At 37.8% G+C, this 25,930-nt stretch overlaps 1 protein-coding gene across 2 annotated transcripts in view; it reads left to right on the forward strand.

Annotated features, from left to right (window-relative positions):
* Positions 1–25,930, forward strand: part of mmadhcb (metabolism of cobalamin associated Db) — a 35,965-nt gene that overhangs the window by 4,236 nt on the left and 5,799 nt on the right. Inside the window, exons 3-8 of one of the 2 annotated variants that reach the window (XM_069934970.1) lie at positions 400–544; positions 2,525–2,742; positions 3,339–3,447; positions 6,570–6,700; positions 9,832–9,909; positions 21,015–21,108. In XM_069934970.1, coding sequence (XP_069791071.1) covers positions 400–544; positions 2,525–2,742; positions 3,339–3,447; positions 6,570–6,700; positions 9,832–9,861 — 633 coding nt within the window. In that variant the 3' untranslated portion in view covers positions 9,862–9,909; positions 21,015–21,108. Of the gene's footprint in view, positions 1–399; positions 545–2,524; positions 2,743–3,338; positions 3,448–6,569; positions 6,701–9,831; positions 9,910–21,014; positions 21,109–25,930 lie in introns of those variants that run through there. The other variant, XM_069934969.1, reaches the window with a different exon arrangement.

The raw sequence follows: 25,930 nt of genomic DNA on the forward strand, positions 1-25,930 counted from the left end.
ACCTGAAGAGCACATGATGCACCTCTGCCAACTGGTCACTTACTTCGCACAGTTCAGCCTCATCATTAACCCAGAGAAGTGCCAATTCAGCCTCACGGAAATGGACCTCCTGGTCCACAAAATTACTCCAGCCAGCGCCACCCCTTTACCAGATGCAATCCAGCGGTTCGCCACACCGACAACACTGAAGGGCCTTCAGGAATTTGTGGGCATGGTGAATTTCTACAACCAGTTCATCCCTGTGGCAGCCAAGATTATGCTCCCTTGCCATGTTGTAATTGTTTTCGAATTACATTTTTTTTGAGGGTTTACTCTAAGGCCATATTTAAACAATCTATTAATTACTGGCAGTTGTTAAATATATTGTCAACACTTTCAGTCCTAACTTATCTTTTACAGGTGCTCTGCACCAAAGCCAGGTTGGTTACCTATCTGCCTGAAGTTCAGACATTGGTTAGAAAGATTACAACCATTAGAACATTTTCCACAGCAGGCTCTTCTGGGTCGGATGAACCTTATGTTGCAGTTATACCTCTTGATCAAGGTAAGAACATTATTCCTCTTCATTGGGATGCAAGAGAATTCAGATGATGGAATCTAGACAACAAAAAAAAAACACCAGGTCCTGATGCAGCCTTAAACATTGCCACTACAGATGCTGCCTGAAGTACTGTGTTCTTCCAGCAGTTTAGCTCTCCTCTATCTGTATTTTTTTTAAATTTGGAAGACTACTATTTTCAATTAATTTCTTGTATTTTAAATTTATCGTGTTTTGACATGAGATGGAAGGAAATTTTTCATCCCAATACATCTGTCCCAATCTCAAAGCAAGCTTAACAAACAATAGGGGCATTTAAGAGACTCTTAGACAGGCACATGGATGAAATAAAACTAGAGGGTTATAGGCCAGCCAGGGTTTATTCCTTTTTTTTTTAAAAAAAAAGGAATTTATGGGTTGGCACAACATCGAGGGCTGAAGGGCCAGTACTGTGCTATTACGTTCTATGTTCAGTTTTCCCACATTTCTCTGTAACCTATTCTCTCACACATTGCATTGGAAACAGTTTCTTGCCTGCACTGTACTATTTTGTTTTCTAAATTGTGAAAGTATGTATAGAATTGAACTGAGCATAGTTGGAAAAGTTGAACAAAAATTTCATGCAGATTTTCAAAATATCCTGACTAGTGGATAATATACGTAGCATCAGAAAAGGTGACTCAGCTCAATATAGTTATTCATTTTTCAGAGAATAAGAAAACCATCCTGACTGTAAATCCCTAGAAATCTGTACTGTCAGAAACAAGATATGACTGGTCATGTTCTTCAGTATTTCATTGCACTTGAGGACAGAAGTTCTTCTTTTCTCCAGATGTGTTTTTTTTTTTAAAATCTAGTTTTAATCAATACAAGTAATTTTCTCTGATCAATTTTAATGTTCCTTTTATAAATCTTGAAAAGACTAATTTAAATTGTTTTGTTACATGGCGGGGGTGGGGAGAAGTCCGACTGAAATTTGGCAAACGTTTAGAGAACTGTTGCATGGTGCTCTATGCAAGTATTGAAACAGGGAAAGGATGGTAAGGTGAAACAACCATGATGTACACAAGGGATGCTAAAAACCTAGTTAAGAAAAATAAAATGAGAAGTTTAAGGACATGGGAACTGATAGAATTACAAGATTGCCAGGAAGGAGCTTAAGAAAGAACTTAGGATAGCTAGAAGGTCTTGGTGAGCAGGATTAAGTAAAACCCCAAGGCATTCTACAGGTATGTGAAGAACAAGATGAGTTGTAGGAGGACATCATCCAGAGGAAACATGTGCTTAGAGTCAGATCTTTAATCAGTACTTTGCTTCAGTATTCATCAGAGAAAAAGACCATGGCAATTGTGAGGATGACTTAAAGTGGGCTGAATGACGAACGTTTTAACCTTAATAGAGAGAATGTGTTGTAGGTTTTGAAAGCATGAAGTTAGATCAATCACCAGGACCAGATGATATTTGCCCAAGGCTTCTGTGGGAAGTGAGGGCAGAGCTTGCTGACACTGGCACTTGCAGCCTTATTAGGAACAGAAGTACTGGATGATTTGAAGATTGCAAATGTGTTCCTCTGTTCAAGAAAGGAAGTAGAGATAACCCAGAAAATTATAGAACAGTAAGTCTTACTTCAGTCATGGGCAAGCTGTTGGGGAAGAACCTGAGAGCTAGGATTTACAAGCATTTAGAGAGGAATAATCTGATTAGAGATGGTCAACATGACTTTGTCAGGGGAAGGTAGTGTCTTGCAAACCTTGTCAAGTTTCCCCCCCCCCCCCCCCCCCCCCCACAAGATATCAGGCTCCAGAATTCAAAGAATGTATGTGGATAGTGTACTGTGGACTTTTATTGAATATGTCTTAATATTTAAACTTGTATTTAGGTTAACCAGTTACCTCATCTTTAAAATAAAGGTGACTTGAACTTTTATGCAAATTCTTAATGTCTGTGCTGAATTTAAATGAAACTTATCACCTCTTGTATTCTTAGGCTTGCAGACTGTATGGCCTGATGAAACAATGGGACCATTTGGACCTCAGGATCAACGATTTCAATTGCCGGGTAACATTGGATTCGATTCCCACATTAATGGTGTTTCAAACCTGAAGAGAATCTCAGTGCGCAGAACCCTACCAGATGTGCTAACCAAGCCGTTATCTGGTGAAAAACATGAATTCATTCTTGCACAGTTTGTCAATGAATTTCAGGCAAGAAAACAATTTTTATTGTAACAATATTTGAACGCTTAATTTTCAGCATTTCTTGACTTGTAATTTGTATCTTTGCTATCCAGCAGTTTAAAAGTATTTACATTCTTTTTATGGAATTGCTGATCAATAATTTGTGGTGCAATGATGCTAATTCTCTTGTTTTATTGGATTCAATTATTTCCTTTTACTGCCACTTTTTAGTGATTGCCGATGTATGGAAAATTGGCACATTGATCAAGTCATAGAATCTGGGCCAGTAGCGAGCATGCTTAATCTAACTATAAAATAGAAGCTTTAAAATAGTTCATGATTAACAAAAGTCATGCCTTTATTTTAAAAAGACTTTTGCTTGAATGAAAATATTAATAGAGTAATTGATATTATCTTTACAAGCATAATGAGAGGTAGGTTTCCTTGATTTCTATATTTGGTAACCCAGTCGTTATTGCTTAACACCACCACCTTGTATTGCTGCACAGTGTTAAATGTTATTACAAAATTATTTAACTGCTATTAAATGTTTGCATTGGAGCAAATAAATTGTTCTCATTTTAGTGCTCTAGAGTTATAACAGTTCCTGGTTTTTATTTCAGGGAGATGAAGTTGAACCTCAAACACCGCACATCCCAATTGCAGAAAGTTACTTTGAGAATGCAAAGGTGGAATGTGTCATACAAACTTGTCCAGAGCTTCTACGCAAAGGTCTGTACTATTACTATTTGATGGCATACAAGACCCTGTCCCCCTCCATTTCATCAGGGAATATTAGAATGGTCTTTTAGTGTATTTACAGGTAAGCATGTAAACTTGTTGAAATATGTAGTTACAATATAGCAGACAAAAAAACTTGGACAAAACAAGCAACTAAGACAACAGGAAAAATCTTTCTAATAATAATAATACTGCTGTAATTTACTAGGGAAAACAAAAGCAGCTTAGCTATAGCAGAAATCATTTTGTAAAAACAAACTGCCGCTGTCAGTTGCTGTGCTGGTCCTGCTGTCTGCCCTCTCCTGTTGGACACTGTCGGTCCCTGCGCTGGTCCCACTTCCCAGCTCTTTCCCAGGGGAGTGGTGTGGTGGGGGCTGTCGGGGGGTGGGATTAGTGTGGGAACTGGTGGGGGGGGGGGTGACTTGTCAGTGAGATCAGTGTGGGGACTTAACAGCAGGCTGCCAGGATAGAGCAGGGCAACAGGACCAGTGCGAGGACTGACTGCCCGCCACCAGGCCCCCACATTGATCCCACAGCCCTGCTACTCCCCAACAGCCTGTCACCAGTCCCCAACAATAGATAGAGGTGATGCTAGTGAACCACGCAGTGACGATGATGACTGCTGGCATTGTTCACCATTATCACCCTAATTTTAACTTGGCTTACAAGACCCGGAGGATATTTTTGAGCCATTATTTTTTGGGGAAAAGTGAGTCTTGTATGCTATCAAATATGGTAATTATTTAAACAGAATTTGAATTTTATTAGGTAGAATAGCTTGCATAGTAAATTTCTGATATTCCTTCACTCTAACCATTTGTAAATCCTAATGTTTCTGCATTTGTTTAGCTCTAGTTTGCATATCCCATCCAGTTTATCAGAGCCCAAGATCTCTGCCTCACCAGATATATTGGAAAGATTGTTTTAACTCTGTGCTTTTTTGAAAAAAATTGTTATACATCAAATATGTTAAAAATATTCACAGGAATATCATCCAGTTATCGAGAAAAACTAGTCATTTAAAAAAAGTTTAATCAAATCAATATGATCTTGCTGAAAAATAAATCCTGTTTACCAGATTTGATCGTGCTCTTTGAGGATATAGCAAGCAACATTGATTGAGGGGAACCTGTTGATCACTGGTTCTCAACCTTTTTCTTTTCACTCACATACCACTTTAAATATTCCCTGTGCCATGAGTGCTCTGATCAGTAAGGGATTGCTTAAGGTGGTATGTGGGTGGAAAAGTTTGAAAAGCCACTGTTTTAATCGTACATAATTGACTTGTTATGTGCACGGCTTCATAACTCCAAAGAAAATGGGCCCACGATAATTTTTCTCAGGCAAAATATTTCAGTAACAATCGGGACCAGAGCAGTGATTCTCAACCTTCCCTTCCCACTCACATACCACCTTAAGCAATCCCTTACTAATTACAGAGCACCGTTGACTTGGGGATTATTTAAATAGTATGCGAGTGGAAAATAAAAAGTTGAAAACCACTATTGTAGATGTTCTGTATTTGGATTTTTGAAAGGAATTTGGCAAGGGCTCATATGTAGGTGCACAAGATGAGAATACGTATTAGCATGCATCAAAGATCAGTTCTTAAACACAGGACAAAATAATTTTGGTTTTTTTCAGCCTGAAAGTTTGCAACCATTGGAGTATTCCAAACATCACTTCTTGGTCCTCAAATATTTATAATTTGTATTAATGACCAATTTTTGGTGGGTGGGGGGGGAAGTTTGCCATTGGTATAAAATGGATAGAAGTGAATGTTACTATAGCATAAAGCCTAATATCCTGAATACATCTGAGATTGTCTCATCTTGGAAACTAAGCAGGCTCAGGCCTGGTAGTAGTTGGAGGGGAGACCACCTAGGAACACCAGGTGCTGTAGGTTTCTGTGAGGGGTGCTGAACAAAGTGGAGACAAAAGTTAAAGAATTTCATGTATGCTACATTCTAAATGCAGTAGTACATGACAATAATGGAACCTTTACTTTTGAGTACCTGCAACTGAACAAAGATAGATTGAATAGGTAAAAACCTGTAGATGGAGTTTAAAGTGAGACATGCAGTTTGATAAAGGGAATCTAAAGATAGACGATTACCTAAATAGAGAAACTTGAAGACCTCTATATTCATAAGTATGAATTAGTGTTGGCAGGATGGTATAGAAAATGATAAGGAAGACAAATGGCACACTGGCCATTTTTGCAAAGACGTTGAAATTTAGAAATAAAACAATATTTACATATACAGTATGTTTCCAATTATCTGAAATGCTTGGGACTGGACTTATCTCGGTTAAGCAGATTTTTCGGATATTCTGGAATTTTCTCTAAGCAGATCAGTAGCATCAGGAGAACACTTCTATCGTTTATCACCAATCCCCGACGCCTCCCCACTGCCATCGCCAATCCTGCCCAGGAACCTGAGGTCCCCACTCCTGCCTGGGAACCTGAGGTCTCCCCTCACCTGTAAGTGGTAGGAGATTTCACAGGGGTTGTCCTCCAACAGAATTTTAGCTGAAAGGGTATGTGATAGAGAGCGTGGCTCAGGCGGGCGAGTGGGGAGAGAACGGCAGGTGGTTTAAAAAAAAATTCAACTTTTTTTCAAATTGTGACGACATGTCACATCCGAAAAACTTTTGGATATTCGGAACTCTGATTGATCGGCTTTTGGTTAATCTGAAGTATACTGTATTTATTACTGGCTAGATATTTAAAGTGAAAGTAGGTAAATCTTTAAAAGATCGGGAAATTGAGAGCTATTGGGACAGAAGAGGAGATGAGGCTGGGAGCAAATTTCTTACAGCTACCAAAGAAATACCATTTGATCTTTTCTATTAATGTAATTGATGAAATTATCATCAGCTTAGAATTGTTACATAGTGATCCTGGATGTACTGCAACTGAATTCCTATCCTACTTGAAATGAAAGATTTGTTTTTCTTTCCACTTCTGACACATGTTTCATCACCCCACCTTTGATCAATGTGGTGCAAAGATAGAAGAGTTAAAATCTGGTATAAATGCAGTGAAAATCTTTTTTATCTCCTGTTCTAACCACAAAAGAATTTGATTTCATCGTCACATTTGTCCTCAGATTTTCAGTCTATGTTTCCTGAAGCTCCGGCTGCTGGATTTACAGTTCTTACTGTAACCCAAAGGAGTGTTAATGATATGACTATATGGAATGAAGCAGTTGAAGAGGAACGTGAGCAGCTACTGGAAAAAGTAAGAGTTGTTACAGATGCTTTAATTTACATCCAAAGGAAATTATGAAATCTGTCCACAGAGAAAGAATAAACTTGTAATACAGGTACACAATCCTTTATCCACACATCTAAAATCCAGAAAGCTCCAAAATCCATTTTTTTTTTGTGGTGCTGGTACAGCAGAGGGAGAGATGGCAGCACGACTAGGTTGAGCAGGGGGCCGGAGAGAGACGCCAGCACAACTGGAAGGGGTTGGATACGGCAGTACAATTTGGGTGGGCTTAAATCTGGGGCAGCTGGCTTTTGTTCTAAAATCCGGAAAAATCCGAAATTCGGAACACACTGTCCCCCAAGGGTTCCAGATAAACGATTGTGTACCTGTAATTGTAAACTCCTTTAGTTGTCATTTCCACTTGTTATCACGCAGACTACTTTGTCCTTGATGGTGTCATATCGAGCTTCTAATAAAAATGAAGCCATGACACATAGGAGACAGCGGCAGCATATATGCAGTGAAGGGAAAGTGTCAAGTTACTTTTTTGGTCTGGAAGATGTTCTTTTGGATGCTGAGAAGGTAAATTTGTTGGGTTGATCTACATTAAATACTTGGACCTGAGGATGTAAAACACTATACTGAATTTTGTAGTGTGCTGAACATAGGGATTGCAAGTTTTTAAGATTTATATAGGCAGGTGGAATGGAGTTTCAATGTACAAAAGTGTGAGTGATACATTCTAGTGAAAACAAAACAATGGGGGGTGGGGGGGATTGAACGCTCTGCCCTTCATGCCTGGCACATCAATCCTGCCCTCATTATCAAACCTGCAAACAAGTGTGGTGTACTTGTGGTCTGGCAAACTGATCTTTATCTTGCTGAGGCCAGATGACAACTCTCAAAAATCTTTTTACTTGCCTCTTGAAGAAGACCCCACCAAAAAACTTCATCCCTTTCAGTCATCTCCCTCCCACAGCATTCAACCTCCTTGATTCCCAACCCCACACTGCCTGGTTCTTCCTCCTTCCCAAGATCCAGAAACCCTATTGTCTATTGTTTCTGTGTGCTCCTTCACTGATAAACTGGTATCACCTTGCTGCGATTCCATTTTTTTCCTTTGGTCCAGTCTCTCCCCACTTACATCCATGATGGCCTCGCATACCCTTTATCACTTCAACAACTTTCAGTTTCCTGAACTCTTCTGCCTCATTTTCACCATGGATGTCCAACTTCTGTTCACCTCCATCTCCCATACTGAAGCAATCAAAGCTCTTTCTTTCTTTCTTAACAACAGACCCAACCAGTCCCCCACCACCACCATCCTCCCCCATCTGGCAGAACTTGTTCCCCGCCCCGAATAATTTCTCCTTTGAATCATCCCACTTTCTTGCAGTGTAGCCTTCTGCAGTCTTCTGCAGATAGTCATCAATGACACATCTGCGTCCTGAAGAATATTTCTGATCCGTCAGACATAATGTTTGTGGATTTTTCTTCATTATGATGAGAATTCTTCTGTCATCAGCAGAGGAATTCTTCCTTGGAAGACCAGTTCCTTTGCAATTACTGAGATCACCAGTACACTCTTCCTTTTTTGTTTGAAATTTTTATTTGAGTTTTACAAAATACATTCAAAACAAACTACAAAGAAAAACACTAAATCCCTACATCCCTCTCCCCCCCCCCCCCCCCGTCGGAGCAAAAAAAAACACATGTCGGGTAATTAACGGTTGCTTCATGGAGTGCCAACGTTTACATCACAAATAAAAAGCATTTAACTTGTATCCAAACCCATATGGTTCAAATATAAAGTCCACATCTTATCAAAAAAGGAATAATTATTTCATAAATTATAAATTATCTTCTCTAAATAGAGACACGATTGTAGTTCATTATGCCATCTTTGTTTATTTAATTCAACATCATTCTCCACGTAATGACTATAAATTTGCTAGCTACTGCTAGTCCCAGACGTATAAATCCAATTTGAAATTTATCCAATTGCAAACCTGTTGTTAGTGTATTAATATAACCCATTAAACACACTAACGAATCAAGTTGCAAATTCATCTTAAATAAATCTTCCAAAAACTTAATAATCTTTTCCCAAAAAGGTTTAACTTTTGAACATGCCCATACTGAATGTAAGAAAGTACCTGTCTGTTCTCCACATCGGAAACACAAATCTGAAGAGCTAAAACCGTAGTTTTTGAACTTCTCAGGAGTCAAATACAACTGATGTAAAAAATTATAATTAACCTCATATTAATTAATTTTGTATCTACACACATTCGTCCATTCCTCCTGAGATAATATAGATAAATCCTTCTCCCATTTGTCCTTCATTTTGTATACATCAACCTTAATCATCTTTTCCTGTAATAACACATACATTTCAGAAATAAACCCTTTCTTTCCCTTATCAGCAATATATCTCAAATTTAGTTTGACCAGGTAACAATAAGCAAATAAAGAGATTGATGATATCCCAAATTTCTCTCTAAGTCTAATAAAAGAAAAAAAACTTGCCTGCTTCAAAACACTCCTCCACCAGATTCACACCTTTCATTTCCCAGTCTTTCAAATAGGGGTTATTAAGGGAAAAATGAATTTTATTCTGATATAATGGTGTCTTAGCTAAAATTTTACCTTTCGTTCCTATGATTTTGGTCCTGTTTATACCAAATAACCATTAAATGTCTTAATACTGGCAATTTATACTTTTGCAAAAGAGAAGAATTCCATTTATATATAAAATTATGTATATTATTCTCAGAAATCTGAACCAACTCCACCTTAGCCCATATTGGGGATTGATCAGTATCAAACATCCTATTGATAAATTTTAATTGTGCTGCTTCATAACAATTCTGAAAATGTGGTAATTGAGTCCACCTAACTCATACCTCCATGTCAACTTCTGCAGAGAAACCCTCAACAGTTTACTCTTCCATTAAAAACAACTGAATCACCCTATTTAATTCTTTTTAAAAAAAAAAAAAAAAAAAAAAAAATTCCTTGGTATAGAACATTGAATAGACTGAAAAAGATATTGAATACAAGGAAATGTATTCATTTTGACACTCTTCTTTCTGAATGATGTTCCAAACTTTGATAATCCTAAGGTTTCGGTGATGTCTCTTGCTTTTTTTTGTCAGCCTCATAATGACTTCTTTAACTTTAATTGACACAACTCTGATCCTTGTGTTGAAAAATGGCAACTACAGACTCCAAAGGTAATCATAAGCTTAGAAGCAACCCTAGCTCTCTTGTACTTGCACCAATGAAGCAATTAAACATACCTGAGTACTCACAAACACCTGTGAAGCCAAATGTCACAAATTTTATGGTGCCCTGAAATGAGGGAACTATACATAAAAAGTGCTATAATTTCTATATGGTCAAACCAAAATGTATACAGATAACTTTGCATAAAATCTGTAATGTGCACTTTAATTGCATGTGAATTGTTTGATTACGAATTTGAAATTAAGGAAAAGTGACTTTGTCCCAAACATTATGGAGAGCACTGTAGGTTATGGGGAAAAATTTGGAAAATATTCTGAGAGTTGGCCTAGAGCAGTGGCTCTCAACCTTTTTCTTACCACTCACATACCAGTTTACGTATTCCCTATGCCATTAGATGCTCTGTGATTAGTAAGGGATTACTTAAAGTGGTGTGTGGGTGGAAAGATAAAGTTTGAAAATCACTCTTTAAATTGAACCTAATTGACTCTGTGCACAGTTTCATAACTCCAAAGGAAATGGGTCTAGAGGAGTGATTCGCAACCTTCCCTTTCCCACTCACATAAGACCTTAAGAAAACCTTTACTAATCACAGAGCACCAATGGCATAGGGATTACTTAAACTGGTTTGTGAGTGGAAAGAAAAAGGCTGAGAACCACTGGCCTGTGAGAAATACAAACCTTGTATTTCCAGATATTAGTCCAATTAGTTAAAATGAACAAATGCTAATAGTGATTGATGTGAGGAATACAGTAAAGTTTTTTAACATTTCATTTAAGAACTAAATAAAGTTACATAATAAAACTAAAATAAGTACTAATGTGGTAAATATAGAAAAAAAACAGTATCCCTCCCTCCCTCCTTCCCAACCAGCCCTCCCCTAAAGTATCAAAGAAAAAAAAAGAAAGGAAATAAAAGTTAGGAGAATGACAAAAAGAAATAGAAATCTCATTTCAAATAATGAAACTGAGGGTTACCAACAGGATGGGCTTTCAGACAGTCCTTCAAATTTTCAAACCAATATATTGTAAGTATGGCCTCCATATTTTCAAAAAGAAATGATATTTATTATGTAAATTATAAGTTATTTTCTCAAGAGGAATACAAGAATGGAATTCAGCCAGCCATCTCTTTATCCCTAAGACTGTATCTGATTTCCAGGTAATGGCTATGCACTTCCTAGAAATAGCTAAAGCTAATCATAAAAACTCAATTTGATACATAGTTAATCTTTTTTTTTGAATTTTTTATTTTTCACACCATAAATCACATTAGCCATGATATACACTATTTCTTTTTCACACATATACAGTGACTTTTTCTCCACCCCCCCTCCTCCCAAGCCACCCCCCCACCCCCCCTCTCATCCATTTTAGGTATACAATCTAGGTTGCATTAAGCCAGTCAGACAATGTTGTCATTCAACAAAAATACACCAGAAATTCTACTGAGTCCATTCTTTTCTTTCCTTCTCCTTCCATCAACTTAGGTAATGTTTGTCCCCGGTAGGTTTTCGCTATTGTATTTAATGTAAGGCTCCTATACTTGTTCGAATATTTCAATATTATTTCTTAACCTATATGTTATTTTTTCTAATGGAATACATTTATTCATTTAAATTTAGTAGTTTCTTCCTTTTAATTTGGTTATGTATTCCATTAATATTTAAAGTCATATAGTTCAGCGTAGCCCTTTTATATTTTGTTTATCTTCTCTTTCCGTTTTTCCATCATTACCTTTCCTCCTTTTCCATTTCTGTTTTCTTATTTTCAACTCTTTATAAGACAACATTCCTACAACATCCAACATTTTCCTTATTCTCCTATTTCTATCTTATTTATCCCCAATCTCCCCTTCCCCTCCTGAGTTGTCCTTTATCCCTTGTCAGACAACCACATCTCCCCTCTCCATTTGGATTTGCGAATCTACTCGCAAGCGTCAACTGATTTTGCAGTGACGATACATAGTTAATCTTAATATAAGCTCTAACCACTTTAATGTTACCCAACAAAAATAGCATTGGATCCTGTGGGAGTTTTACCCCTAATATTTTCTCCAAACATTTTTTTGAACGCTAAACAAAAAGGTTTTACTCTGGAACACTCCCAAGTAGAATGGAAAAACAAGCCAACTTACTGATCACATTGAAAACATAAATCTGATATTGCCTGATTCAACTTTTTTAATTTTTGAGGAGTTAAATATAATTAATGTAGAAAATTGTATTGAACCAGTTGTAGAAAATTGTATTGAACCAGTTGTAGAAAATTGTATTGAACCAGTCTATAACTTCCATTAATAATTTTCATCATATTTTTCTTACATAATTGCATCCAATCATTTTCATCTATATAAATCAACCTCCCATCTTAATCTTATTTATGAATTCCTGCTTTTCGATGTAATGTATACATCTCCAAAATACACTTGTTTATATCACCCTTACATAGCAATAATTCTAATTCATTCTGTATAGGTAGTATCAAATTATGACCCAACTTATCAACCAAGTAAGCCTTAAGCTGATAACAGAAAAGTACTATTTTGGACATTATATTTTTCATTCATTTGTTGAAAAGTATTAAATTTACCAACTTCAAAACAAATCTTCTACTTTCTTAATCTCCATTTGACTCCAAATCCTCAAAAATTGGATATTCATAGAAAAAGGAAGGTCTATTTTGATATAAAGGCATTTTTTGGAGAAATTGAGACCGTTCCACCTATTTTATAATTATTTTATTCCATAATTCAATCATCTGTCTCAAAATAAGCATATTTCTAGTTCCTATTAACAATTTTGAATTCCATTTATAAATAAATTCTGCATAGAATCTTTTCCTATTTTACTAAATTCTGTTTTTACCCAGGCTAACCATTTATCTAAATCAAGCACCCCATTAATAAATTTCATTTGAGCTGCCTTATAATAATTCTTAAAATGGGGAAGTTGCAAACCTCCTAATTCAAATTTCCGAGCCCATTTTTCCAAACAGGTTCTAGCCATCTTTCTTTTCCATTAAAAAAAAACTTCCAAAACTTGAATGTAAATCCTTTATATATAAAAAAAAATTTTGAGGAATCCAACAAGGAATTGACTGAAGAAGATAGTGAACCCTTGGAAAAATATTTATTTTTATACAATTTTCTCTACCTACTGAAGTTATAGGCAGATTATTCCACCTATTTAAATCATTAAAGGTAAATAATAGAATTTATATAAATTATTTAAATCATTATCAACTTTAAACCCCAAATATTTAATTCTATCATCTGACCACATAAATTGAGCAAATTCTCTACATTGAGTATAATCTCCTTTAACCAAGGGCATAATTTCACTTTTGTCTCAATTAATCTTATAACCCAATATTTCACCATATTCTTCCAATCTTGTATATAATTGATGCTAAGAATTTATAGGATCTGTCATATAAACCAAAACATCATCAGCAAATAAATTAATCTTGTGTTCCTCTTGACTAACTTTTATACCCTTAATACTAGAATCTTATTTAACTATGCTAAAGGTTCAATTACTAAAACAGAGCTGGAGATAAAGGACATCTTTATCTATTTGATCTAGTGAGTGGAAAAGCAGAAGAAATTTGTCCATTAGTTACAACTTAAGTGGAGGGATTTTTATATAAAGTTTTAACCCAATAAATATAAATCCAAAACCAAATTTTTCTAACACCTTAAATAATTCCATTCTAATCTATCAAAGGCCTTCTCAGCATCTAAAGTTATCGCTACCACTAAATCATCCTTTTGAGATACAAATAATAAACTAATCAATCTTGCAACATTATCAGCAGAATGGTGTTTTTTTTAAACAAAGCCAGTTTGATCCATATGAATTTAGTAGATATCCCGCCACTCTATTTGCCAAAACTTTAGCTATAATTTTATAATCAGTATTTAATAAAGATATTGGACTATAAGACTCAGTTTTTAAACAAATCTTTCTTCCTCAAACATTTCTCTTCAGGTCTCTTTCCAAATTTTCTATCTTTTTCCAAATAATCATCCTTCTTAATTTTTGCTGAATTACTTGTCTCTGACCTCTTAAATAAGCTTTCAAAATGTCCCATAAAATAAATTTATTATGCACTGAAATAAAATTAATTTCTAAAAAATCCTGAATTTATTTTCATATGTAATCACAAAAGCCTACCCCTTTCAGCAGCGTAGAATTAAATTTCCATCTATAAAACAATTTTCCTTCTCAGAAACTATACATGACATCAAAAGTGGTAAATGATCAGATAAAATTCTAGCTTTATACTCTACATGCATAACTCTTCAATTGTCTGTGCTGACATTAAAAACCTATCTATTCTCGCATAAGAGTCATGCCTATAAGAATTTTTAAAAATCCTTTTCTTTCAGATTTAACCTTTGTCAAATATCTATCAAATTCACATCTTACATCAAAGTCAAAATCATTTACGCAGTTTTAGTCCTAATTACCGACTTCTATGACTTATCCAAGATTGGGTCTAAACAACAATTAAAGTCTCTTCCAATTAAAACTTTTTCGTATGCTTCGGCAAGATGCATAAAAGAATCATGAATAAATCTTTCATCATCTTCATTAGGTGCATATATACTCATAAGTGTCCACATCCCTGAATAAATTTATCACAGCAGGATCTGTGACAACAGATTGAATTTTAACAGGTACATTCTTATTAATCAAAATAGCAACCCCTCTTGCTTTAGAATTTAGCAAAGAAGCTACCACATGATCTACCCAAACTCTTTTTATTTTATGATGTTCTTTTTCAGTTAAATGTCTCTTGTTTTTTTTTTTTAAAAAGCAATATTAACTTGCAATTTTTTAATGTATGTCAAAACATTTTTTCTCTTAATTGATTAAGCTCATTTATATTAAAACTTAAGAAATGCGGTTAATGTATTAAATTTTGTAAGTCCAAAATGAAAGAACTCTTGCCACCTATCCCATTGGATCCCTGCTCCATACAAATATTAAATTATATTCAACATCTCCAAGCAAGGAAAGAAATAGGAAAAAAAAAACAAAGAAAAAATTATTTATTTATTTTTTAAAACTCTGGGGGAGATCCAAAACATACTGAGTTTTTTTTCAAAGTACTACTTCCCTCAACTCAATGGGAATTCTCCTTCACCACAAAATAGCATGCAAGACAAACAGTCCACCACTCCGGACAGAATATGTATTACTTTAATTTCTTTTCTTTGGCTTGGCTTCGCGGACGAAGATTTATGGAGGGGGTAAAAAGTCCACGTCAGCTGCAGGCTCGTTTGTGGCTGACAAGTCCGATGCGGGACAGGCAGACAATTCATTTATCAGTATAAAGAGCTTCTGAAAGAAGCTTCTCAGATCAATCTGCCAAAATTTGCTGAGTAACTTAACTGAACATCCATTCGTTGATCTTGCTTAATATTTGGAAGAGAATTTGCAAATTCTAAAGCTTCATCAGTTTAAAAAAAACTGATTGGATTTTCTCCAGAAAACATGAAGTGTGACTGGGTATCAAAAAGAGAATTTGTATTCCTTTTTCCAAAGCACTGATATGGCAGGGTTAAACTCCTTTCCTCTTTTCACAATTAACATACTTAAATCCACGTTTTAAAAGAAACCTTACTATTTGCCACTATTAATGGACCTTTGCAGCAGGCCGAGCGACCGCACATTTAGATGGGGCAACTCGTCACCCCATTTGTCGGACACAAGATGGTGCAGGTCCCCCTTCCCTTCCGAGGAGAAGCCCACATTTGATGATGAGTTGCCCAGTGGACAGCACCGCTGGGCAGGTAGTGATGCCGCGACGTGCTGACGTCACTCACAAAGGCACCCCTCTCAGGAAGTGGGCGATCCCATTGAGCAGTGCTAGGCATTCAAAATAAAGTTTAGTGCTGTGTGGATGTCTTTCATTTTAGTAGTGCTGCCATTACCGGACGCTACAGTGGTGACCCCGATGGCTCTTTGGAACCCACCCCGAATGCAACAAAATACAGGATGCTACTACCTCTACAGTCGCAACGGCTGCAACCAATGCCTTGGGCATGCATTTGCCGTGACTGGACGAGTCACTGTTCCAGATCAGAGGTGTTCTCTCAGAGGACACCAAGTTCTAGCACATAGTCCATGCCCTGGACGGCACTACCACAGCACAAGTAAGGTCCTTCATGAAAAATCCTTCTATGGAGCGCAAGTACGAACAATTCCAGCGTTTACTCCTCAATTCCATGCAACTCATCCGGCACAAATGTGCCGTCTGCATCCTGAATATGCAAGGCCTGGGCAATAGGTACTCCTCAGAGCCCATGCATAAAATGGTGGCCTTGGCAGACGAACACAAACTGTTTCTTGTTTGAGGCCCTTCATCTCAAAGCTACAGGTACATGTTTCTTTGGCTGTATCCAACATGGGCATGGATTTCAGTGCCCCACGCCTGATAGCTAAGGAACAGACAGACTCTTCCACACCCCAATACATGTGCAAGCAATCTAAACCATCAGCACTGCCGGTTCGCACGCCCCCCCCATCCCCATGCCGGTAGGGCCCTCCAGCAGTAGCCGAGGCCCAACCGCAACGTAATGAGAGTTCAGACAAACAGCGTTTACTGTTTCTATCACCGCAGATGGGCCCTTAATGCCTGGCGGTGTGCCCCCTCCATGCTTGTACCCCAATGCCAAGTCGAGTGCTGTGGCGGGAAATATACAGGCCTGCTGCCGATAGTGACCTTGGCAGTTAACACACATAAATGCCTTCTCTGCCTTGGTAGCCAACAAACAGAGGGATTTCCTAGTCAACATGGGCATAGAGGTGAGCCTCATTCCGTCGACTTATTTCTAACTCGAGCACAATTCCAAGGGCCCTCCCCTGCAGGCAGCCAATGGTTCCTCCATCCTGAGTTTCGGCACCTGTCTGGTCACAATCCACGCTGCAAACAGTTTTCCATTGGAAGTGTACAATTGCGTCCATGGGGTAAGCCCTACTCGGAGAAGATTTCCTCCGGACATGAGCTCCTGGTGGTCAGAACAGATGATGTTTGGTCAACACTACCACATTCTAGTCATAGCCCTTTACTCTACAATAACGTTCCTTTCTACCATTTTGAATCCACGCTCTGATCTGTAATGAATATGCCTGCCTACTGTTGGTGGCCACCTTCCATGACATTAAATCAGCACATGGCGTGGAGCACCACATCGAGACCACCAAGCCTCCAATGTATGCATGGGCATAGCACCTCCTGCAGGACAAACTCCTCCAAGCCAAGACAGAGTTCACTGCCATAAAGGATTTGTATATCGTCTGCCATTCAAACAGCCCCTGGGCATCCCCACTGCATGTGGTCCAGAAGAACCTTGGCAGATGGCGTCCATGTGGCGACTACAGACAACTCAACAACGCCACTGTCCCAGATAGATATCCAATCCCACACATTCAGGATTTCACCATGAGGCTCCAGGGCTGCCAGATTCTTTCCAAGGTGGACTTCATCAAAGGCTACTATCAGATTCCGGTACATCACAAACATTGTCCCAAAAACAGCCATTATTACACCTTTCTGAGTTCCTTCAAATGCCTTTCGGACGAAAGAATGCAGCCCAGCGTCTCATGGACATGGTTGGCAGGGACCTCTATTTCATCTTTGTCTACCTGGATGACAGTCTCATCATCAGCACACAAAGGATGCACCCAACTCTCCTTTTCGACAGGTTGCAGGAGTTCGGACTCACGGTGAACCCGGCTAGGTGCCAGTCTGCCTGAAAACTATAAATTTCCTGGGACACAGTAAAACCCGAGAGGGGACCACACCACTGCCGGATAAAGTGGAAGCCATTCAATGTTTTCCCCAGGTTGAGCACAATCAAAAGCCTTCAGGAATTCCTAGGTATGATTAACTTTTATCATCATTTCCTCCCTGGAGCAGCTACCCTCATGCAACCCCAATTCAACCTCCTCAAACCCAGCGACAAGTGGACACGTGAAACTGTTGAAGCATTCCAGCTAGCCAAGGCAGGACTAATGGAGGCCATATCTTTGGCCCATCCAGATTCTTCTTCCCCCCTCCTGGCCCACAACCCATTGTTCTCGATGTCCTCCAGCGATTGATGGAACAAAAGGGTAAACAGAAATCTCTGCCACCTTCCTGACACGGCTCTCTACCCTTTCACATCCTGGTGAACCTACAGTCCATCTGAAGAAGACAGCAAGAGACACCCCTACGAAAGCCCATTCAAGGTGTTGCAGTGTGATGGTGTCGTTTTCACCTTGGACATTGGCAGGTGACAGGACAGGTCCACCTCAAGGCAGCACATCTGGACTCGGGTCAGCCCATCCCGGATCCCCAGGTCAGACACAGTCTGCCTGCCCAAAGACAGTACAGTGACTGGTGACTGGTCAAAGGGTGAGAGTGATTCCGGGGGTGGGGGGGGGGGGAGGAGCGGGAGGTGTAGCAAGCCGAGTGGCAACGCAATTAGACAGGCCAAATATCACTGCCCCAGTCAGCACCGCTTCCTGGTTGTGCACCGCTGGGCAGGTAGTGACACCATGACAAACTGATGTTACTCCCTCAGGCTAGTGTGCCCCTCAAAGAAAGTGGGTGGTCCCCTCGAGCAGCACGAGGAATTCAAAATAAAGTTCACTTTCTGGTTCACCCTCATGGATGTCTTTCATTTTGGTAGCACTGCTATTTTCAGACATTTTGCACCACCACTCTTAATATCATTTCTTTATCTTGATAACGTAAACATCTAACCAAAATTGACCGTGGTGCTTGTCCCGGGAATGACTTTTTTCTGTTAGCCCTATGTGGTGTGAAGGTGCAGGTTGGAGATGTGAAAATAAGCTGAATTAATCAAAACCTGACTAAAAATATTTTTTTTAATTAAATGTAAAAGCTTTGAGATCTACTCATTAATCGATATATTATGGCTATAAGAAAAGGAAAGATTCAAGCAGCTGAGAAAACTATCACTAAAAAGGTTAGTATAACAAAAGAAGTTGAGCCTACATTAATGATGGAGCTTCGGGCTCAAGTTCCTCTTCCTCCAAAATCGACTCACGCTGCAACGGCAAGGATTAATGTGACTCCAGCACCATCTCTCCAGGGAGCCGGTGAAGATGGTGCTGGAGTCCAGAAGAAGACAATTGAACTGCAGACGTCATAGGATCAATTGCACAAGCAACCTATGAGGAACAGCTGTCAATTAAGGCTGTGATTACTAGTGTTACTAGTCAGATTCAGACCCATCTGTTGATTCAATTAGATATTGAATCAGGATAATCTGCAAGCGATTCAGAGGGACAAAAGGATGAAAATCAAGACAAAGAGAAGGAAGAAAGAGTTTTTGAAGATTTGGAGGGAGCTGGAGCAGAATATGAAGAAGCCCAACTGATTCAAGGGATTGAAGCAATAAAATTCAAATTTCCTAAAGCCAAAACTCAAAGTATGGAAGCTCATGAACAAACCTCTATAATTATCAACCAAATGCAGATTATGTGTAAGTATATGGATTTGCAATTTATATCTATCAGAAGTGATGTTAAAGCACAATTTGAATAATAAGAGTTAAATGAAAAATATTAAAGAAGAAATGGCAAAATATATTGAAGTTGTTGATAAATTTAAGTCTAGAAAATTGCTCTACTTCATAATGTTAATCTTGAATATTATCATTGTAAATATACAGTTAATAAAATAGAAAATTTTGTTATGGCTTGGGATGTGCAAAGGAAAGAACTTATACCAAAATTGATGTATTGGTCGCAGGAACAATGAAGATTGTCAGGTTGCATGAGGATTTTGAGGGCTCTAATCCAGTACAATTTTTTTCAAGATTGGATTCCAGAAACTCTGGGTCCTGAGAATTTCCCAAGTAGCCGTACAGTAAAGCTTGTTAATCTGGCAATCTTTGACTTGGTAATGCCAGACTAGCAGTTTTTAACCCTCACTATTGGATGTATCCCCATTTTTTTGCGGAACATTTTAATTTCACTTTTTTAATGTGTTAGACACTTGTACTATAAATTTTCCAATGAACCAAGCAAAATTTGTGGAAGCAAGAAAAAGGTGCCAGTGAATTTGAAGGAATTCAGGAAACAACCTAGTGAGACTGAGATTGTATGTTTTAGCTTGTTCTGGTTCTAACTGCTCCGTCAATCCAGCTGAAACCAACCCACACTCCCATCCCATTGTCTCCAGAATTCCTGACCCAGACTCCTGCTGCTTCTGCACATCTGACCTACGCTCCGAGTAATATTTTTTACATTTTAATTTACAACACAATAGAAGCCAATGCTGCCCATTTTAACTCATCCTGCCAAATTACACCCAGCCCCATATATGTTTTGGAAGGTGGGAGAAAACCAAAGCACCCATGCAGGTTGTGTGGAGAACTCTTTAGAGACTGTGCTGGATTTTAACTGAGGTTGCTAATGCTATAATTGTCGTGCTAACCGATATACAACCCATGCCGCCCATATATATGGACAACCTCATGGGTGTGTGGTTAAAGTGGAAATAATGTACTAATGAGTCAGCCAAGATTTATGAAGAAACAGGATATTGTGTTATTGCTGTTTTATTCTATTCCATCATAGTGTACTTGTTGCTACCAGCAGATGGCATTAAGTGTCTTGGATAAAATCTCTTGGCGCAGAAAGGCCCCTGGTATCTGGAATTCAAGCAACTGGCAAAAAATTGAGGAAAATAAATGTTAAAATATTAAAATAAATAAGAATAAAATAATAGCTAAAAATGTGCAATTTTAAAATTATAGAAGTAAATGTTCCCCAAAGTAACACACAAACCTCTGGTTAAGATGGGAGCAAATATTCAGTCAGTGAAGAGCCTTGGTTGTGCTTTGCTCATAGCAGCTGTTTGAATAAAATTGTGTTTGAGTAAAATGGTTGAATAAAGTTGTGTGAACCAGAAATGACATGCCCAGGATGAAGAGCTGTTGATGCTGCTCACCGTTGGGGTGACTGATTCTTAAGTGTCTCCTTATCCCTGCTTAGTAAGTCACCCCGATCAGAGGCTTTATCTGTAAACTTGGGGGAGGGGAGGATTAATTATCAAAAATGTCTTTCAGGCAGCTCCGTGGAGGGGAAGGGACCTACAGCTGCAGCAACGGTAGAATGTTTTCAAAGAATGTGAATGCAAATAAAGAAAAATGCTTTAAGGTTTATGTATTCATGCATGTGAAATTTTGTTCAGTGCAAGTACAGTATAGCATTTTTGTCTTTAAATCTGTTTATTCTTAATTCCGGTATAGTAGTTAGGCATTGTAAGATTAGGTCTTGAACAACAAGAAAATACACTTATCTGGTATCCTCCAATCCCCGCAGGTGCCAGATATCAGGAGTTTTACTATATTTGAAGAAGGTTAGAATTCTTATCCCAAAACCATGTCCTCAATTGGGGGCAATATTAAAAGAAACTAACAGTGGTGTCCAGTAACAGGAACAAGCAGAGAAGCCTTTGTGGATTTCAAAAATGTTATGTATATGACAGCTGAGAGAGCAAATTTAGATGTATGTAATTTAATATTTATATCAAAAATTGTCTTTTTTTAGGCAACAGTTTTGGCATCTTAAAAAAAAATCAAGTTCACCAGGATTACCTAATGGGATAAACTTGGCTCCAAAATTTAGCAAATTTTAGTTGTTCACTGGGTAGAGCTGTTGTTGTAATGACATGTGGGAAGTGTCTTTTTATTCCTATATTCTATTTCCTGCCATGTGGAAAATATAATTCTGCTACTTGTCTCTAATGAAGCAACTTTTCGAAAGTTGTAAAAGGTGAGACTGCTTTCTGGTGCCAGCTGAGATGTGGGCACTGTGCAGGTTTTCACTCAGACAAGTTAGCTATGGGACTGAGGAGGAAGGTTACTAAACATGGAAAATGTCCAAGATGTATTCCTTCCATTGAATAAGGCACCATTTCTACTTTGTTCATTGAGCAATTCTAGAGGAGTTTTTTTCTAACTTAGTGAACCTTGGATCCTGCTTAATTCTTTTGTAACTTTTTTTAAAACAAAAGGGGAGAAGTCAAGTTTTCTGAAATGGCTTTGAAATGAATTTGCAAACTCCTGAAAATTACACACTGGCTCGTTTTATATCCTAGTATATCCTAGAATTAAATGATAAACAAAATATATATAAACCCTTTAAAAAAAAAATCTATATCACAATAAACAATAATTTGATTAAATTAGGCAAGGTAAATAGTTGTACTCTTTCCTCCCCCCTCACCTTAGGATAGGTAATCTAAAACTAGAGGGCCAAGTTTAAAGTGAGATTGAATGATTTAAGAGACTTGAGAGGCATCTGGGAAGGTGGAATGAGTTGAAGGAGAAAGTGAAAGAGGTGTGGACAATTTAGCATTTGAGGAGGGATATGGATTGAAAACTGGTGCATGGGACCAGCTGAGTCAGCATAGGGCTGGTTTTGGACCTATGAAACTGACTCTAAATTGAATGTTAAAGTTAAGATTAGGAGTTTCTGGTGCCAGCTGAGATGTGGGCACTGTGCAGGTTTTCACTCGGACAAGTTAGCTATGGGACTGAGGAGGAAGGTTACTAAACATGAAAAATATCCAAGAAAATATAGGGTGGCCAACTGAAAATGCTGGAAATAGTCTGGTCAGGCAGCATATTTTGAGAAACAGTTACTATTTTTGGGTGGATGACGTTTCATTAGAAATAGGATGTTCATCTATAAAGTAGCCTTTCTGTGTCTCGAAACATTTTAATTTGAATGCCTAATTTTTAATCTTGGATTGCCAGCACTTTCAGAATGTTGCTTTCTTGAAAGAAAATGAGAAGTACTTTATTTGATGGTACTTTATTTTCCCAAAAAAGCTCAAAAAATATCCGCGGGTCTTGTACACCACAATGAGATATCTGATAGGCTAAAGTTTACCTAGACGCCATAGACTATCAGTACTTGTACCAAGCCTATCTCCATAATACTGTCATATATTCAAATATCATCATTATACATTCATTAAAAAAAGGAATTATCATAAAAATTAAATCTGCATGTTCTGAGATGAATATCTTCGTTCAGCACCTTAACTCTTTAAAAAGTTCATCAGTAACTGTTTCTGAGCTCATGTGCACATTACTATCTATTTGTTATACCTGCCGCATACATCTTATTTTTTGCATTGAAACATCTTTTAGTTTTTAAAATAAGCATGAATTGAGGGTGATAATGGGGAGTATCGCCGACAGTCATCATCGTCACTGTGTGGCTCACTAGCAAGACCACCCTCTGTTGGTGCGCACTGAAAACCCCTCATCATGCTCAAGAGCCATTGCCATTTGGTCTATTTGGTGCTCAGCACAATAAGGGCATCTTAAGTGTCAATGAGTATTATCGTAACAACAGAAATACAAATGCATGGTGACAGCAATGGAAGATTTTACCCTCAAGATGACGACAGGAGGAAAGTGCTTAATCTAAACTATTGGATACAACTTAAGAGTGGTAAACTATGCTAAGGAGCATGGTAATAGAGTGGCAATAAGAGTTTTTGGGGCACTGCCTACAGTAAAAATCATACAAGAATGCAAGAAGAACAGCTACAGACTGCTTTAAAAAGATAAACATAATCTTCATTGGCCAGAACTTGAGGAGGAGTTTTAAAAAAAACTGAGTGATAAATGAGAGGAATTCGGGGGAAATGCATTTCTACCAAAATGATAATTAATGAGGTGAGGAGATTAGGAGAAGAACAAGGGAATTGGGGTTTTGCAAGAACAAAGGTTGGTGTTACCGGTTCATGAAAAGGCAGGATTTATCGATGCGTCCAAAAACATCCATTGCACAGAAATTGCCAGTGGCTTATGAAGACAACAGGAAGAGCGAGTGAGTGAGTGGGTGAAGAAATCTTGGGAAAATGCAAGAACTGAAATTATTGTGAAGGCTTTTAACTGTAGTGGTAGTTTGTTTGTATAAAATGTTTTCTGTTATAGCTAAGCTGCTTTTGTTTTCTCTTGTAAATTACAGGTATTATTAAAAAGATTTTTTTCCTGTTATCCTAATTGTGTATTTTGTACATTTTTTTCTGCAATATATAGCTACATATTTCAATAACATGAAATGCTTACCTTGAAAAATACAAAAGAAATTCTTAATATTCTCTGCTGAGATGGGGGCCGGGGGGTCCTTGTCTGGTTGTGGATCTTGTATTTCATTTGTATGCTTTAATTTCACCACATATTGTATAATGCACAGAGATAAAAGCATTAGCTGTCATTGATATTTCAAAAGAAATATCAAGTAATTGCATCATGAAGATAATAGATCAATAAATTCAATTCTGCTCGTAACTGAAGGATTAACAGCAAAATCAACAGTTACACTGGAATTTGACAACGGGAACAATTATTCTTGTGATTTCATAAGAAGTATTCATGTGCAGTGAATTATCGAAATAAGAATTTAAGATCAATTTCCTATTGTTAAAAATAGCAGCCACAGTACCAGGATATTCTTCCAAAATGGTAGTCTGTTCCGAGATGACAGACTTAGTCACCAGAAAAAGCATTAAAAAAAAATAAATTATTTATTATGGTTAAACAGTTCAGCATATTTGTTTACATCTTTCACCTTTGTTGAACTAAAATAATGAAGATGTTCAAATTCCCTTTTTTATTCAGGTGCCTGCCTGCTTTTTGCTTGTCCCTTAATAAAGGACGGGCCTGAAACTTTGGTTACTGTGTGTATGAAATGTATAAAGTTTGGTTATTTGTTTGAATATAGAGTGTGTTTCAGTTGACAAAAAAAAACATTGAGTAGATGTCCTTGGGATTTTAAAAAATATTAATCTTTCACTAATCCATGCTGGCAAGAGTGATTTGTTTGAATATAGAGTGTTTCAGTTGACAAAAAAAAAACATTGAGTAGATGTCCTTGAGATTTTTTAAAATATTAATCTTTCACTAATCCATGCTGGCAAGAGCGATTGTTCCTCAACACCCCTGAGAAAGCTAAAGTAGACCACTTTCCAAATTGACAGCACTGCCCAACTGCTGTCAAAGAGAGGGGTTCATAATTGCAAGTCTGAAACTTACAAAGATTGGAAAATAAGCTTCCAAGTCAGAATGATGTGTGACTTGTCTTACAGGTAATCTATGAATTCCCTCAGGATTGATTAAAAATAGTTGAACATTTAAAGTTATCTAATATTACCTGGGAAAAAGTTGTATGGCAGTCGCTGTATATTTTGCATTTCATCAATTATCTTGATAACTGTTTAATAGAAGCTTGGGGATGTAGTTACATTGTTTTTTTTTCCAATGGCCATGAACTTTGGAGCAAAGAAACACAAAATTAAATGTATTTCAGTATCCAATGTAGCTAATGATTAATGACCTGGTCCGACTGCAGTTACAAATGAACAATTCTTTTAAGATGAGTTGATAGCATCAAAATATGCAGTGGTATCAAATAGGAAAATGTAATAGTTTTTTCATATTCCACAAATGTTATGTATTTCTATAGGAAATGTAGGTCTACTGCAATGGCTGTACAAAAGTTAAAACATTGTTTATATTTCTATTTGAAAATGCGAGCAAAGATAAGAATTTGAAAGCCTGGAAAATGTATGAATTTAAAGCATGAGGTATGCAAAGAGATCTGATATACAGTTTTTCCCCAACATATGGCCTTGCAACTTGCCATCCGTATGACTGAAAATATATCATATTAAATTAACTTCACCAGCATCTATCATTAGGGGCTGCTGACTGCCTGTTGGTGGGATCAGTGTGGGGGCTGGTGTCGGGCTGTTGGGAGACTCTCCCGGTGGCCCACTATTGGTCCCTGCACTGGTCCTATGTCCTGCTCTCTCCCGGCAGTCCACTGTCAGTCCCCACACTGATCCCACTGCCTCACTCCCTCCCAACAGCCCATCACCAGCCCCCACACCCATCTGACTGCCCTGCTCTGGATGAATGATAAAACGGGTACTGTGAATTTCTGATGCGTCCATTTCGAG

Source organism: Narcine bancroftii, chromosome 4 (assembly GCF_036971445.1).
Source record: "Narcine bancroftii isolate sNarBan1 chromosome 4, sNarBan1.hap1, whole genome shotgun sequence".
In the NCBI taxonomy this organism is placed as follows: domain Eukaryota; kingdom Metazoa; phylum Chordata; class Chondrichthyes; order Torpediniformes; family Narcinidae; genus Narcine; species Narcine bancroftii.